Source organism: Microcebus murinus, chromosome 32 (assembly GCF_040939455.1).
Source record: "Microcebus murinus isolate Inina chromosome 32, M.murinus_Inina_mat1.0, whole genome shotgun sequence".
NCBI classification, from domain to species: domain Eukaryota; kingdom Metazoa; phylum Chordata; class Mammalia; order Primates; family Cheirogaleidae; genus Microcebus; species Microcebus murinus.
In genome coordinates this window covers 3,972,634-3,989,499 of record NC_134135.1, presented here as the reverse complement: position 1 = coordinate 3,989,499, position 16,866 = coordinate 3,972,634, and the positions used below count along the sequence as shown (strand labels likewise).

Below are 16,866 nucleotides of genomic sequence, written 5' to 3'. Positions count from 1 at the left end.
TCCACTGTCAAAACACAAATTCAGACTCAGGTTAAAAGAGATTTTATTCAAAAGGAAGAATGTTCCAAGAAGATGTGCAAATGTCCAAGAGTGACAGAGAAAATAGCTTTTCTGTTATATAGAGGAAGAAACAAGTCCAGATAACACCAAGTGTGGGGCAGTAGATGAGCACCTGCCATGACTCAGGGATATTTTATCCTAAAATCAGCCTAGTCTTGGGGGAACTGTTAAGGAGGAGAGGTTGTTCTGAATCCCAGTGCCCAATGGTGGTCCAAAGTGCAGGGATCTGGGAGAAGCAGTGAAGCCTAAAGTTTGATTAAGTCAAGTTAACCAGCATTGTTCCCACACAACAATGATGTAGGCTTTAGGGTGTCAGAGTATGAACCTGCACTGCTATAGGATATTCATTATACCCACGTAAGTATCCTAGGCAGACTGCAGAGAGAATAACTCAAGTGCAAAAGCATGATTATATGTTCTGAAAATTATATGTTGTTTAATTGCAGCAGGAATAACATTGTTATAGAGGCTTCAGGCTTAGGAACCTCGTGGTGCATTGTTAGCATCTGTTACGACATATGAAAAACAGATTAAATTTTATTAGCTAACACATGAGATCTATAATACATTCTGAATTAACAAGTAGCAAATGTAATGTCAGCAGTAAAACGTGATTCCTGATTCAAAATATGTTATTGTGGTTCTTTCAAGTCTCCTCTCTGATAACCGATTGTTTATTGATTGATTGGTTTGTGGATTGAGACAGAGTCTCACTCTCTCCCCTAGACTAGAGTGCCATGACATCAGCCTAGCTCACAGCAACCTCAAACTCCTGGGCTCAAATGATCCTCCTGCCTCAGCCTCCCAAGTACCTGGAGTACAGGCACATGCCACCATGCCTAGCTGATAGTTTCTAATTTTAGTAGACACGGGGTCTTGCTCTTGCTCACGCTGGTCTTGAACTTCTGACCTCAAGGAATGCTCCCATCTCAGCCTTCTAGAGTGGCAGCATTTTAGGCATTAGCCACTGCACTGGTTGCCTTATCTTTTTAATAAAAAAGTGAAAAGTTTGCACACTGAAAACTAACAAATATTTATGAAAGAAATTAAGAACATATATATAAATTGAAATACATCAAATATTCATGGATTGGGTTATTAAATGTGCATAATATCCAATGTAATTTATAGATTGAATGCAATCTCCATAGAAATTACTATAGGTTTTTTACAAAAAGAAATAGAAAAAGCAATCCTAACATTCAAATGGAACAAAATACAGCTCTAAATAGCTAAAATAATTTGTAGAACAAAGTACAAAAGTGAAGTTATCACATTTATCTATTTTAAAATGTTACAAAACTACAGTAATTAAAACTGTATGGTGCTGGCATAAAGACAGACATAGAAATATATGGAAAAGAAGGGAATGGTCCATAAATAAACCCACATATATATAAGATACCAACTGATCTTTGACCAGGGTCAAAAGAACATAAAATAGAGAAAGTGTTTTCATTAAACAACTGTGGAAAAACTGGATATCTAATACAAAAGAATACAATTGGATCCTTATTTTACATATAACACAATAATTCAAAGTGCATTCAAGACTTGACTGTAAGATGTGAAACTATAGAATTCTTACAATAAACCATAGGAGAAAGCTTCGTCACATTAGTCTTAACTTCATTTCTTGGATGTGACACCAAAAGCACAAGTAACAAAAGCAAAAGGAGACAAATGGGACTATATCAAACTAAAAATATTCTTCATAGCAAAAAAAGAAAGAAAGGAAAAAGTGGGAAAAAAAAGAATTAAGAGAATGAAACGTTAACCTATCGAATTACAGAAAATATTTGCAAACAATATGTCTGGTAAGAGGTTAAAATCATAAATATATAAGAAACTCAAACTCAATAGCAATAAAACTAACTTGATGAAAAACTGAACAAACGATATGAATAGATATTATTAAAAAGAAGACATACAGGCCGGGCGCGGTGGCTCACACCTGTAATCCTAGCTCTCTGGGAGGCCGAGGCGGGCGGATTGCTCGAGGTCGGGAGTTCGAAACCAGCCTGAGCAAGAGCGAGACCCCGTCTCTACTATAAACAGAAACTAATTGGCCAACTAATATATATAGAAAAAATTAGCTGGGTATGGTGGTGCATACCTGTAGTCCCAGCTACTTGGGAGGCTGAGACAGAAGGATCACTTGAGCCCAGGAGATTGAGGTTGCTGTGAGCTAGGCTGACGCCACGGCACTCACTCTAGCCTGGGCAACAAAGCGAGACTCTGTCTCAAAAAAAAAAAAAAAAAAAAAAAAGACATACAAATGATCAACAGGTATATGGAAAGTTCACAACACAGATCAAGGAAATGCAAATCAAACCACAATGAGGTATCACCTCACACCTGTTAAGATGGCCATTATAAAAAAACAAAAGGTGGCCGGGCGCAGTGGCTCAAGCCTGTAATCCTAGCACTCTGGGAGGCCGAGGCGGGCGGATTGCTCGAGGTCAGGAGTTCGAAACCAGCCTGAGCAAGAGCAAGACCCCGTCTCTACTATAAATAGAAAGAAATTAATTGGCCAACTAATATATATATATATAAAATTAGCCGGGCGTGGTGGCGCATGCCTGTAGTCCCAGCTACTCGGGAGGCTGAGGCAGCAGGATCGCTTGAGCCCAGGAGTTTGAGGTTTCTGTGAGCTAGGCTGACGCCACGGCACTCACTCTAGCCTGTGCAACAAAGCAAGACTCTGTCTCAAAAAAAAAAAAAAAAAAAAGGTAAGTGTGGCAATACAGGACATTTCTCTAGGTGCCCTTGGACTGGCCCAGTTCTCTCCGCCTTCTTGCTTGTAATTTTCAAGAATAACTCCATAATGGGCTGGAAATGCAACACCCTAAGACAAGAGAAGGAACTGGCTAGAAGGGCTGGGGGTCTGTTCCAGTCCCTTTTGGAAACAGGGTATCCATCCTTCAATGCCTTTGTGTCAATGATAGCCGTGTGTAAAACTCAGAGCAGACTGAATTTCAGGATCCCTCCACCACTGTGCAAATGGAGAACATGAAGATGAGACTCCATCTGCCCCAGGTAGCTCTTAAGACTTTTGAGCAGTGGCTCCCAATGAATCCTAGTCTTCTGTTGTCCCTTGCTGCCTATCTGTAAGTAATAAACCTTCACATAACTTGTGTGCGTGGCTCTTCTATCTCACTCTACTCAGACAAGCTACTAACTAGTGCATGGTGAAACTGCTTGACAAAATTGGCACAATGAGCAGGGTGGGGTCTGACAGAAGCACAGCTTCCTGGAAAAGTGGAAGGGGCAATACCCACATTAACTGTCCTATGGCAGTAATGGCTTGGAGGTACAGGGGCTGGACATGCTGCTGGATACTTTCTAGGCAAGGAGAGTGATGAGTGGGACATGAGGCACATGCACATGCACCTGTGCAGGTGAATCAGCTGGCTACGTGGATTCAGGCAGAGAGAACTGAATGTGGAAACCAGAAGTGAGACACTCAGTCACCTGAAACTGTTGGGCACCGATGTGATCAGTGAGAGCACAGAGCTCAGGACGTGGGTACTCAGACAGACCCAGAGGCCCCAGAGAGGGAAGTAAAAAGATGCACTCAGATGGTCCCTGAGGCATCTGAGAGGAAACCAACATGAAGGATACATGCCTCCACAGAGTGGAGACTTATGATCTAGAAGAAAGATATGAAGAAAGGCCAGTGAGGTCTTATGCTACCTGGCTACTGCATTTGTTTAAAAAGACACATTGCAGACCTAATGTCTCATACTGAGTGAGGCAGTAGGGAACGAGTCAAAGGTCTTCATGTTCCCACTGGAGGCCAGTGGCCCTATACCCCTCTCAAGGTAAAGGAGAAAAAGAAGGAAAAACAACTGACTGAAGACAACAGGTGGATTGGGCATGAATGTGCTATCCCATGGTGCTTACCTGTTTATGGTGTTTACCTGATTGTGGGTGGGGCCCTTTGGGGCATGCTGACTGCCAGTAACAATGGTTCCTATCACTGAGTGCTTTATATGGACTCATATTTTATAGGCTGCTTGTGGCACAGAGCATCACTGCAAACTGAGGGGATATGGTCCTTCACAGCTAATGATTTGCGCCATAACAGTGAGGCAAATCTAAGTCAGCCTGCCGCCTAAGCTATGAAGCTTCAATGGGTTAACAAAGTACTGCATACTAGGTGGAGAAAATGACAACTTTTTTTTTGAGACAGTCTCACTTCATTGCCCAGGCTAGAGTGAGTGCCATGGGGTCATCCTAGCTCACACCAACCTCAAACTCCTGGGCTCAAGCCATCCTACTGCCTCAGCCTCCCAAGAAACTGAGACTACAGGCATGCGCCACTATGCCCGGCTAATTTTTTCGATATATATTAGTTGGCCAATTAATTTCTTTCTATTTATAGTAAAGATGGGGTCTCACTCTTGCTCAGGCTGGTTTTGAACTCCTGACCTTGAGCAATCCTCCTGCCTCGGCCTCCCAGAGTGCTACAATTACAGGTGTGAGCCACCACGCCCAGCCATGACAACTTTCTTAATTCAGGATTTGATACAGATAAAAATGTTTCAACCCACCCTGTCCCAATGTAATAGCCCAGACTGCCTGCTGATAAAGGTATTCAAGGCATGGGGAACAACAATGGATGCTCCCAGGCTGAATGCCAAGACCACCTGGACAGAAAGCCAAAGAAATGTCCCAGATACAGTTAGGCAAAAATAGTTGGCCCTAATAGCACTCACCAATTAAAAAGGAGACCCAACATCTAGTAGACTTCTTTGGGCACTGAGGAGAGCATGCACCCTGCCTGTATGTTCTCTTCACTCTTAATCAAGATGAACGGCAAAGCTTCTAACCTTGAAAGGGGCCCTATGCAGCAGTGAGAGCTGGACACTGTTCCATAAGCTGTGGGCCAGATATGGTCTTAAAAGTCATTAGATCTTGCTAGCCTGATGGAATTACAGGTATCGGTAACCTCAATGCATACTGATTAGGGGCTGTGGCAACAGAAAAATGCCACTGGGTTGCACCAACCTCTCAGATCTTTGACATGTAAGTTACCTGAGACAGCTCCACATATATACCTTTTGAATGGCAACACCTTGCTTACCATTGAGCGCTGGAGGGGACTGTACATTTTATTGTTGGAGCACCATGTGATGCTGTTACATGAAGTGCCTATTCTCACTTGGACGCACACAAACACCAATAAAACTGAACAGGCTCTGGCCAGGCATCATGGCTCATGCTTGGAATCCCAGCATTTTGGGAGGTCAAGGTGGGAGGATTGCTCCAAGAATTTAAGACCAGCCTGGGCAACAGTGCAAGACCCAATTTCTATAAAAAATAAAAAAATCAGTTGGATGTGGTACCACCTACCTGGAGTCCTAAGATACTCAGTAGGCTGAGGCAGGAGGATACATAGGTTGAGCGCAGGGCTTGAAATGGCAGTAAGATATGAACACGCCACTGCACTCCAGCCTGAGAGACAGAGAGAGTACCTGTCCCTTAAAAAAAACAAAAATCAAACAGGCTCAAAAGAGCTCAACTATCAAATAGTAAATGGTACATTCAAAATTTGGTCCAGCTTAGATGGAAGGGACCACACACTCCCTGAACAAATGGCTAGCATACCCTTGGATTTTGTGGCTCCTCCTGTGGCTCTCTGGGGACCAAGATTCAGAGACATGCCTATGAACTGTTTATGCACAGTTTAATGATGGTTCCACACAACAGGGTTCACAGAACTGTGCCTTACTCCCATCCAATGGATGGCCATCCTTTCACTAAGACAAGACACTGACATTACACTCAATTGACTGAACTACATACAATATTAATTGCCATGCAGGCACCCCTAGCAACATATCTTGCTACCTTTTTTTTACAACTTGTGGGTCAATGACAATAGCCAAGCCATGTGGTCAGACTGACAAGTGAGTTACTAGACTCTTAAAGGATTCCATATGGGCACAAGGAACGTGGTAACAGCTTGGTGCCCAGACATGACAAATATATGCCATTTATATGGATGTTGGGACAACCATGGTCACCCTTGAGGGGAACTTCTGTTTCTTGATACATGAGACTTCACTCTGACCATAGAGTATGATTCCCTGTCAAAGCAATACTATAATGGGCACACTCTAAAAGGACACGATACACTTTCTTTTCACCTTGTAATCTGAGTGCCAATGGAGTGACTGAATGATGGATCAGCCAACCAACAAAGCAACTGAAAAGAGAACATTCCGATGGCCTGCTAGTGGGGTAACACCCTGGTCTTGCTAGAGCAGTATGGACAGCAAACTCTGCACCCCAGGACAAGGGAAACATGGGACTGCAGCGCATGTTGAGACACAATAAATGTAGAGTGGATGGAGCTGGACCAGGCAGCCACCTGATTAGGCTGTGCCTATGAAATCTCAATCTCAATGTTCCCGACCATTCTTTTTCCATTTTTTCCCCTTTAGAGTGCTGGGGATAGTTTGAGGTTGAGGCCACTACAATCCCACGTGCTACTCTTATAGTATACCACAGCGACCTTCTTCTCTGCCAGTGTAAACTACACCACCATTCCTAACATTGTAGTGTACAACAGAACCCAAGATCTGGATTACAGAGTGAACATGTGGTGCCCAGGACATGGTATCTGTTTTAACTCAGCTGACTCTGTGGTAAAATGTCACAACCACAACTAACAAAACCTTACCATGCTGCTGCTTTGAAATCACATATTCCTTCAAGTACATGGCCAACCCATCATGATGAAAAAAACAAGGACTGAACTAGTTCTAGCCTTAAGTGTAGGGGCTTCAGGAACAATACCGTACGGGGAACATAAGCTCATGCAACTATGCCATCAATAAGACTCGGATGCTGAATGACAATTCTTTTGTTGAGAAGTAATATACACAGCAAAGACAGATATTAGACAAATAAGCTAGATTAGAATACATGGAAGGAAAAAATTATAAGTAAAAATCATATACAAAAACAAAAAGTCATTTTAATACAGTTGAACATGAAGCATAGGACATATTTTTCAAAAATTGAAAATGACATTTCTATTGCCTTTGAGAAAATACCCTTCTAGAAAAGTTGCTTAGTAATACTTACACCTTTTCACACGTTTTCATTGAAGTAGCACAAAAAATGTCTTAGGCAACTTAACTGAATATCATTTCACAGACATCTGCAATAATCATATGGTCTATAATGGGACCTATGTGTGATGCAGTTAATCCCATAAAGAAAACTGGGCATCTTTGAAACCAAAAAGGCAGGAGTTTCCAAGAACAACCATTCTGTATTTCAGGGAAGAATCAGTCTACATTTCCATGCTTGACTACTAATGCCCTTTACACTTCTACACACCCTCTTCCTAGTGCATCCACCTGGACAAATAGACAGTAACAGCTCAGCGCTCCCTCCTGTGGCACCAGCTACAAGTTGAAAGCACATGCGGGTACAACCACCCCACCTGCACCCTGTAACAACCATAATGACTTAAGCCAGTCACCTATTGCTGTTCCCTGAAGCCATTTATGCACTAGATTCAAAACCTATTATGCTTTCCCCAGAAAGCCATATTATGTAAAACATTCTCACAACACTTCTGTGTATTGCATCTTCATTCTGAATACTCACACCAAACTTTTAGGCAGACTTCAATCAAGTTCTAGTGGACTAGTCACAAGTTCAACTTACCAACAATGATATGAGAGTCAATATATGAGCTTTGTAGTTTACCCACCCAAATTAAATATTCCCATTGAGTATGTTCATTTTTGAGAGAAAACACAGGAACATTAATCTTTTCAAACTAATCTACAAGCAACTTAAGGACAAAACCAAAAAAGGATTGTGTTATTTTCATTTTTATTCCCTACAATTTACTTTATATATTTTTACTAAATACCTATTTTCACTTTATGTAAAAAATGATATATGCCATGGGTCTTACTTGCTACAGAAGAAAGAGCCATGTAGAATTAGAACACATTGCATATTCACCAACAGCAATGCAGGTTTCAGAGTGTAACATTTTCAAGTTGCAGTGGTAGGAGGTTTTCATTATAAACACATTAAGTAATCTAGGGCAGAGTGCAGAGAGAACTCAAACACAAAGTATAACTATGTTTCCAAAATTGTATATTATTTGGGTATACCAAGAAAAAAACTGTTCTAGATCCTTCAGTCTTAAGAGCTTATTGATGCATTTTTTTGTTTGTTTGTTTGGTTGGTTTTTTTTGAGACAGAGTCTCACTTTCTTGCCCAGGCTAGAGTGAGTGCCGTGGCGTCAGCCTGGCTCACAGCAACCTCAAACTCCTGGGCTCAAGCGATCCTCCTGCCTCAGCCTCCCGAGTAGCTGGGACTACAGGCATGCGCAACCATGCCCGGCTAATTTTTTTTGTATATATATTTTTAGTTGGTCAATTAATTTCTTTCTATATTTTGGTAGAGACAGGGTCTTGCTCAGGCTGGTTTTGATGCATTTTTATTACTTCTTATGAAGTATCCTACTAAGGTAGTATTATGTTCGTAAAAATAATGTGACTCTCAAGCAGAACCTTTGAGGAAAGTTTTTTTAAAAAAAGAAAAAGTAAATAAAATAAAAATGTGACTCACAGTTATAGAAAAAAGATTAAATTCCATTAATTAAAATGGGACCAATAGCACACTCTGAATCAATCAATGGCAAAATGTAGTATCAGGAGAACAATGTGAATCCTACTCAAGAGGCATACTATACTGGTACTTTTGATTAAACTCTCCCCTCTGACAAGTGTTATTTTCAATTTTAAAAATAAAACTAATACTTCCTCGGGTGGCCATCATTTCCCCTGCATTATTTGTACCACACAATAAGTCCCTAATAACCTATTAAATCCTCATGCCCTAAGGTCTTGGCCTGCTCTATGTATGGTTCAGTTGGTAAGTATTTTTTTCCTTTTATCCCACAGTGCCCTCCAGTCAGGAGAAAGGCACCCTGGAAACAAAGAGCATGATGAATGACATCGTAGTTTTACATTGTTTTCAGCCTCTCCCAAATGCTCATTCAGACATCTAATTATAAAGAGTAGAGTCTTTCTTCAAGAAACTTAGATAGAAATGATCTTCATCTAATGAAATAAGTCCATTCATATTATTAATTTCTTATCCAGAGACCACCATCAAAGCATGTAAGAATGTACAACATAAACACATTTCAAGTTCAGGATGAAAGTCATAAACAGTAATGTACCCTTTTCAATAAACCTCAAATAACTGAATATAACCCAAAGAAAACTGGCCATTTCCAAAATTCCTGGTCCCTTTGATATCTCAGATTGTAACATATTTTGACTTTTAACTGTTCTGCAGTATGTAGTCTGAAAGATTAATCATGACACTGAATTATTCCTCACATATCCTATGATGGTCTACAGTTTTCATTATGTGGGTAATAACCTCAGAATGCATGTTACAATTGTATGGTTTCATCAAAGATGTATACTTTGTTGTCTGCTGAACTGTGGCCAGTATAAATGGTTCACAACATGCATTAGTTATACCATATATTCTTAATATGGATGCTGTAATGTCAATTAATGCTTGACCTCAAGTTGAAGAGTTTGCTGTACTCATTGCATTTGTAAGGAGTATCTTAAAAATGAATTCTCGGATATTGTGTAAGAAATGAATTGTGACTGAAGAAAATACCACACTCATTACAAAGGTGTCTCTCCAACATGGATTATCTGATGTCTAGTGAGGTTTGAATGCACACTAAAGGCTTTGCCACATTCATTACATTTGTAAGGTTTCTCTCCAGTATGAATTCTACGATGTAATGTGAGGTGTGAAGTTTGAGTAAAGCCTTTGCCACATTTATTACATTTGTAAGGTTTCTCTCCAGTATGAATTCTCCAATGTTTTCCAAGGTGTGAAGCTTGACTGAAGACCTTGCCACATATATTACATTTGTAAGGTTTCTCTCCAGTATGAATTCTCCGATGATTTGAAAGAGTTGCAGTTCTACTGAATACCTTGCCACATTCATTACACTTATACGGTTTCTCTCCAGTATGAATTCTCCAGTGATTTGCAAGGGTTGTGGGATGACTAAACACTTTGCCACATTCATTACACTTGTATGGTTTCTCTCCAGTATGAATTCTCTGATGACTTGCAAGATTTGCAGGCTGACTAAAGAGCTTGCCACATTCATTACACTTGTAAGGATTCTCTGCATTATGAATTCTCCGATGACTGGCAAGATTTGCTGCTTGACTGAAGACTTTTCCACATTCATTACATTTATAAGGTTTCTCTCCACTATGGATTAACTGATGGTTAGTAAGTGTGGACCGTGTACTAAAGGCTTTCCCACACTCATTACATTTGTAAGGTTTCTCTCCAGTATGAGTTCTCCAATGTTGTGAAAGGTGTGAATCACGTCTGAAAACTTTGTCACATTGCTTACATTTGTAAGGTTTCTCTCCAGTGTGAATTCTCCAATGACTTTTAAGGTGTGAGTAACGACTGAAAACTTTGTCACATTCCTTACATTTATATGGTTTTTCTCCAGTATGAACTCTACCATGACGTGCAAAGTTTGATTTATGATTAAAGACCTTACCACATACATCACATTTATATTGTTCTTCTCCAGAATGAATGGTCTGATGTATACTGAAATGTGAGCCATAACTGAAGGATTTGCCACACTCATTATATTTGTAAGGCTTTTCTCTATGGTGTACTTTCTGGTTTTGTGTGAATAAGGAAGAATAGAAGAAATCATTCCCATATTGATTAAAAGTATGGGTTTTTAGCCTACAAGAAATCCCTTGGGATGTTGAACCTAAGGAACCACTGTTGATAGACATCTCCATTTGATTACCAATTTTCTCTTCAGTTTGAAATACATGCAGTTCAGGTGTATGTGACTGAAAGCGTGATCCAAGCTGATTTTTAATAGCCTTGTTTCCAGCATCCTTTCTATCACATTGTTTTCTACTACCGGTAAAATTTTCGTTCTTTGTCAAAGGCACAGCACTGTAATTTGTTTCATCATCTCTCCACTGAAATTCAAAGTCATGAATATTTTTCTGAATTTCTCTGAAGCAAAAATCTCCAATGGGATGGCTTTCATGTCTTTCCAACATCACTGTGTGGAATACTTCTCTACTACTTTTCCCTGTTGGGGGTAATTCCTTGACCACACATTTAGGAGAGATATCTACAAAATAAAAGATCCATAGGTTTCCTATTAACTAGAGGTGTAAATAAATATTTAATATAAAATATATAATATTACACAAAAAGCAGTACTAATATTAAACCTCCTAACCATGATCTTACCATTCAGGAACACAAATAGAATTATTTAATAAAGAAAGTATCATTACATGTAATTCAAATTAATTCTAGGGAAGCCTAGTTTCCAACATAAAGACCAAACATTCGGCCGGGCGCAGTGGCTCATGCCTGTAATCCTAGCACTCTGGGAGGCCGAGGCGGGTGGACTGCTCGAGGTCAGGAGTTCGAAATCACCCTGAGCAAGACCCTGTCTCTACTAAAAAATAGAAAGAAATTAATTGACCAACTAAAACTATATATACAAAAAATTAGCCAGGCATGGTGGCGCATGCCTGTAGACCCCGCTACTTGGGAGGCTGAGGCAGGAGGATCACTTGAGCCCAGGAGATTGAGGTTGCTATGAGCTACGCTGACACCATGGCACTCATTCTAGCCTGGGTAACAAAGTGAGACTCTGTCTCAAAAAAAAAAAAAACCCAAACATTCATATTACACAAACATATACAAGCCTGAAATAAATAGTATTTTTCCACCATAACCACAGAATATTAAAAAAAATCACAGAAAATACATCACTGGCCGGGCACGGTGGCTCACGCCTGTAATCCTAGCATTCTGGGAGGCCGAGGCAGACAGAATGCTCAAGGTCAGGAGTTCGAAACCAGCCTCACCAAGAGCGAGACCCTGTCTCTACTATAAATAGAAAGAAATTAATTGGCCAACTAATATATATAGAAAAAATTAGCTGGGCATGGTGGCGCATGCCTGTAGTCCCAGCTACTTGGGAGGTTGAGGCAGCAGGATTGCTTCAGCCCAGGAGACTGAGTTTGCTGTGAGCTAGGCTGACACCATGGCACTTACTCTAGCCTGGGCAACAAAGCAAGACTGTTGTCTCCAAAAAAAAAACAGGAAAAAAAAAGAAAAGAAAAGAAAAGAAAACACATCACTATCTCATAACTGAATAGAAAAAAATACATCCAACATAGTTACAGTATATTTACCATGCATGAATAAATGTTAAAGGACCATACATTATACTGTATTGGTAAAATATCCACAGCAAACTTATGTACACATAACCTAAATGAATGGTAATTCTGAATTATAAAACATAATAGCACTGAGGAAATAAAAAAAGATAAATAAAACAATGTTAACCATACAATATTTTTCTAAATACCTACCGTAAAATTCACTATGCCAACACAAAACAGGCATTTTGTGACATTAACAAGTGATGCATTTGAGTTATATTTCATAACACATACTGAAAAATCATCATCTGAAAATCATAATAAAAATTAATTAAGATGGACACAATGACTCCCACCTGGAATCTCAAGCACTTTGGGATCTGACCAGAAGATCATTTGAGACAAGAAGTTCAAGGCTGCAATGAACTATTATTGCATCATTGCACTCTAGCCTGCATGTCAGAGCAAGACCCAATCTCTTAAACAAACAAAAAAGTAATTAAACACTACAGTAACTTATAAAACAATAAATAATTAAGGTCATTAACACAAAGTTATTGTTTGCAGAATTCTAAAGAATTCTCTCTTAAGAACGTCAGCTCTTCTGATCACTCAAGCCCAGGAGTTTGAGGTTGCTGTGAGCTAGGCTGACGCCACGGCACTCACTCTAGCCTGGACAACAAAGTGAGACTCTGTCGCAAAAAAAAAAAAAAAAAAAAAAAGAACGTCAGCTCTTCTGACATTCAGAACCAGCACACAATGTAAGAAGTGGAATACATGTTAAAATCCCTGACTTTTGATGTATGAGGTCAGGAAACTACATAGCATTATAAAGAATAAGAATTGAGTAACAAAGTGAGAAATCACAAGTGTGATTGCACACTTGCAGTTATATAACAGTTAATAGAGCAATTCCCTATATATGTAGTGTCCTGTAATCATGTAGCTTATTAGCCATAAAATATATGTAATAACATTTGTACTTGGAAAATTCATTAAGTAACATTTGTTTTGTGGGAAGGAAGGGAGGGAGGGAGGGAAGGAAGGGAAGGGAAGGAGAAGGGAGGGGAAGAAAGAAAAGAAGGGGAGGGGAGGGGAGGGGAGGGGAGGGGAGGGGAGGGGAGGGGAGGGAGGGAGGGAGGGAGGGAGGGAGGGAGGGAGGGAGGGAGGGAGGGAGGAAGGAAGGAAGGAAGGAAGGAAGGAAGGAAGGAAGGAAGGAAGGAAGGAAGGAAGGAAGGAAGGAAGGAAGGAAGGAAGGAAGGAAGGAAGGGGAAGGAAGGAGGGAGGGAGGGAGGGAGGGAAGGAAGGGAAGGGAAGGAGAAGGGAGGGGAAGAAAGAAAAGGAGGGGAGGGGAGGGGAGGGGAGGGGAGGGGAGGGGAGGGGAGGGAGGGAGGGAGGGAGGGAGGGAGGAAGGAAGGAAGGAAGGAAGGAAGGAAGGAAGGAAGGAAGGAAGGAAGGAAGGAAGGAAGGAAGGAAGGAAGGAAGGAAGGAAGGAAAGAAGGAAGGAAAGAAGGAAGGAAGGAAGGAGTACAGGCTTTATGTTCTGGATGCTTGTAGCAGCCAAAATTCATGTGCAGAGGCGTTACTGTCCAATGGAATGTTATTGGATGTGGGGCCTTAGAGAGGTAATTAGGTTATTAGGGTAGACTATTCAGGAATAGAATTAGTGCTCTTACAAAAACAGACATGAGAGTGCTTATTTCCTCTCAGTCTTTCTACCATGTCAGGACACAGCAAGAAGACGGGTGGGCTAAACCAGGAACCAAGTCAGCTGGGCACCTTGATCTTGGACTTGTCAGCTGACAGATCTGAGATAAATGAAATTTCTGTGTTTTAAGCTTCTCAGTCTATGGTATTTCTGATGGGACAAGTTGACTAAGACAGAAAAAGGACGATCTCATTATACATGTCACCAACAGCTGATAAATCTTATTAAGCAAAAGAAGTTTAGAATCGTTACTATTAATATAAAACTTGTAATATTTTAAGCCATCCAAGAGCATTTATTTATTTTAAAAACATTTACTATTTTTCAATACTCTCAAAGAAAAATAAATAAATAAAATTAAGGCCGGGCGCGGTGGCTCACGCCTGTAATCCTAGCACCCTGGGAGGCTGAGGTGGGCGGATTGCTCAAGGTCAGGAGTTCGAAACCAGCCTGAGCAAGAGCGAGACCCCATCTCTACTATAAATAGAAAGAAATTAATTGGCCAACTAATATATATGTATATAAAAAAAAAAATTAGCCGGGCATGGTGGTGCATGCCTGTAGTCCCAGCTACTTGGGAGGCTGAGGCAGAAGGATTACTTGAGCCCAGGAGTTTGAGGTTGCTGTGAGCCAGGCTGACGCCACGGCACTCACTATAGCCTGGGCAACAAGTGAGACTCTGTCTCAAAAAAAAAAAAATTAAAAAAATTAAATCCTTGAGGTAAATTAACATTATTTCTAAAATAAGGACACCAGGCCAACAGTGTTCATATATATGTTTAATCCAGTTTTGCACATAAAGTAAATAAAAGAAACAAGACTTAATCCTGGCTCTGCAGGATCAGACAACATGCTCTTAAGCACAACTGTCCACCCAGACAGTACAAAAAACAACCAGGCCGGCCGCAGTGGCTCACGCCTGTAATCCCAGCACTCTGGGAGGCCGAGGCAGGCGGATTGCTCGAGGTCAGGAGTTCGAAACCAGCCTGAGCAAGAGCGAGACCCCGTCTCTACTACAAATAGAAAGAAATTAATTGGCCAACTTATATAGAAAAAACTAGCCGGGCATGGTGGTGCATGCAGCTACTCGGGAGGCTGAAGCAGGAGGATTGCTTGAGCTCAGGAGTTTGAGGTTGCTGTGAGCCAGGCTGACGCCACAGCACTCACTCTAGCCTGGGCAACAAAGCGAGATTCTGTCTCAAAAAAAAACAAAAAACAAAAAACAACCAGTCTCAGTAAATATAAGCAGCATATAAAGAAATATTTCAAGGGGGATGTGTTACTAAGCCATACTCATGGAAAATGTTCTGAGTCTTCACCCCTTGTGCTTGATTTAGGCAGTGTTCCCGAACAATTGTCCAGTGGATGAGTAGTCTTGCCTTATTCAGTGAGAGTAGCGTGGGAAGCAAGGGTCATTTGGAAATTGGGGGTTCAGAAGCATAAAATCGACATGCTAGGAAGTTAACAGTATATTCCATCAACATCAAGGTACCATGTGAGGAATGACCAGGACAGAGGAAGGGCAGAGTGGAGGGCAGAGAGTTATGGCCATGTAGAAGTAAACTTTGTATATGCAAATCTGTGGGAATATAACTGTGCTGAAATAGTTCAAATTCTGACCTTGGAAGAAAGAGAAACTAATTTAGCAAGCATTATATAATATTGACCCATGGTTAAATATGGGTATTACACCATGGATGTGGGACAAGAACGGAAGAGATCCATAAAGGAGATAGCCTAGTGACATGGGAGGAAAGCAAGTGTGACAACTCTTAAAGGTCCTGTGAATTCTATCCCCAAGCATATATTCAACAAAAAGGACTTTTTAAAATATAGTCTAGATTTATGTACACACAAGAGTACAGCACTGTAGGAGACCACTGGGGCAGGAGGATGATCCCTGGCTAAGTAGGCAGAGATATGTTTGGAGAAACAAAGCTACATGAAGGCTGTTGCCAAGGTCTCTGCTTGGTCACATTAGTGAAGAAAGACAATAGCCCACTAGCACTCTGGGAGGCTGAGATGCAAGTAACTGCTTGAGCTCAGAAGTTCGAGAGCAGCCTTAGCAAGAATGAGAACCGTCTTTACTAAAAACAGTACAATTAGCCAGACATGGTGGTACACCCCCCCTATAGTCCCAGCTACTCAGGAGGCTGAGGCAGGAGAATCGCTTGAGCCCAGGAGCTTGAGGTTGCAGTGAGTTATGACACCCCCGCACTATAGCCCAGGTGACAGAGTGAGACACAGTCTTAAAACAAACAAACAACATATATATAAATCAATAGCCATTCCCTGAATTAATAGTCCTCACACTACAAGTGTAAAAGAAAGAACACTAAAACTATCATTAAAAATATGAAACTGAGGCCGGGCGTGGTGGCTCACGCCTGTAATCCTAGCTCTCTGGGAGGCCGAGGCAGGCGGATTGCTCGAGGTCAGGAGTTCGAAACCAGCCTGAGCAAGAGCGAGACCCCGTCTCTACTATAAATAGAAAGAAATTAATTGGCCAACTAATATATATATGTATAAAAAAATTAGCCGGGCATGGTGGCACATGCCTGTAGTCCCAGCTACTTGGAAGGCTGAGGCAGAAGGATTGCTTGAGCCAGGAGATTGAGGTTGCTGTGAGCTAGGCTGACGCCATGGCACTCACTCTAGCCTAGGCAACAAAGCGAGACTCTGTCTCAAAAAAAAAAAAAATGAAACTGATGATTAAGTAACAAGTTCATTTATAATACATGGAAATGTATAAGATAAAAACCACTCTGGCTTAAACAAATAACAGCAGAATTAAAATATCGGGACATGATTCAACTTCGTAAGTGACCTCAATAAAAT

The 16,866-nt window shown here is 40.9% G+C and overlaps 1 protein-coding gene across 1 annotated transcript in view; it reads right to left on the bottom strand.

Moving 5' to 3' along the window:
* Positions 1-2,785: 2,785 nt before the first annotated feature.
* The window catches only part of LOC105859976 (uncharacterized), a 62,333-nt gene continuing 48,252 nt past the window's right edge, over positions 2,786-16,866 (bottom strand). The window contains 1 exon segment of the mRNA XM_075998985.1: positions 2,786-11,266. Coding sequence (XP_075855100.1) covers positions 9,753-11,266 — 1,514 coding nt within the window. The 3' untranslated portion in view covers positions 2,786-9,752.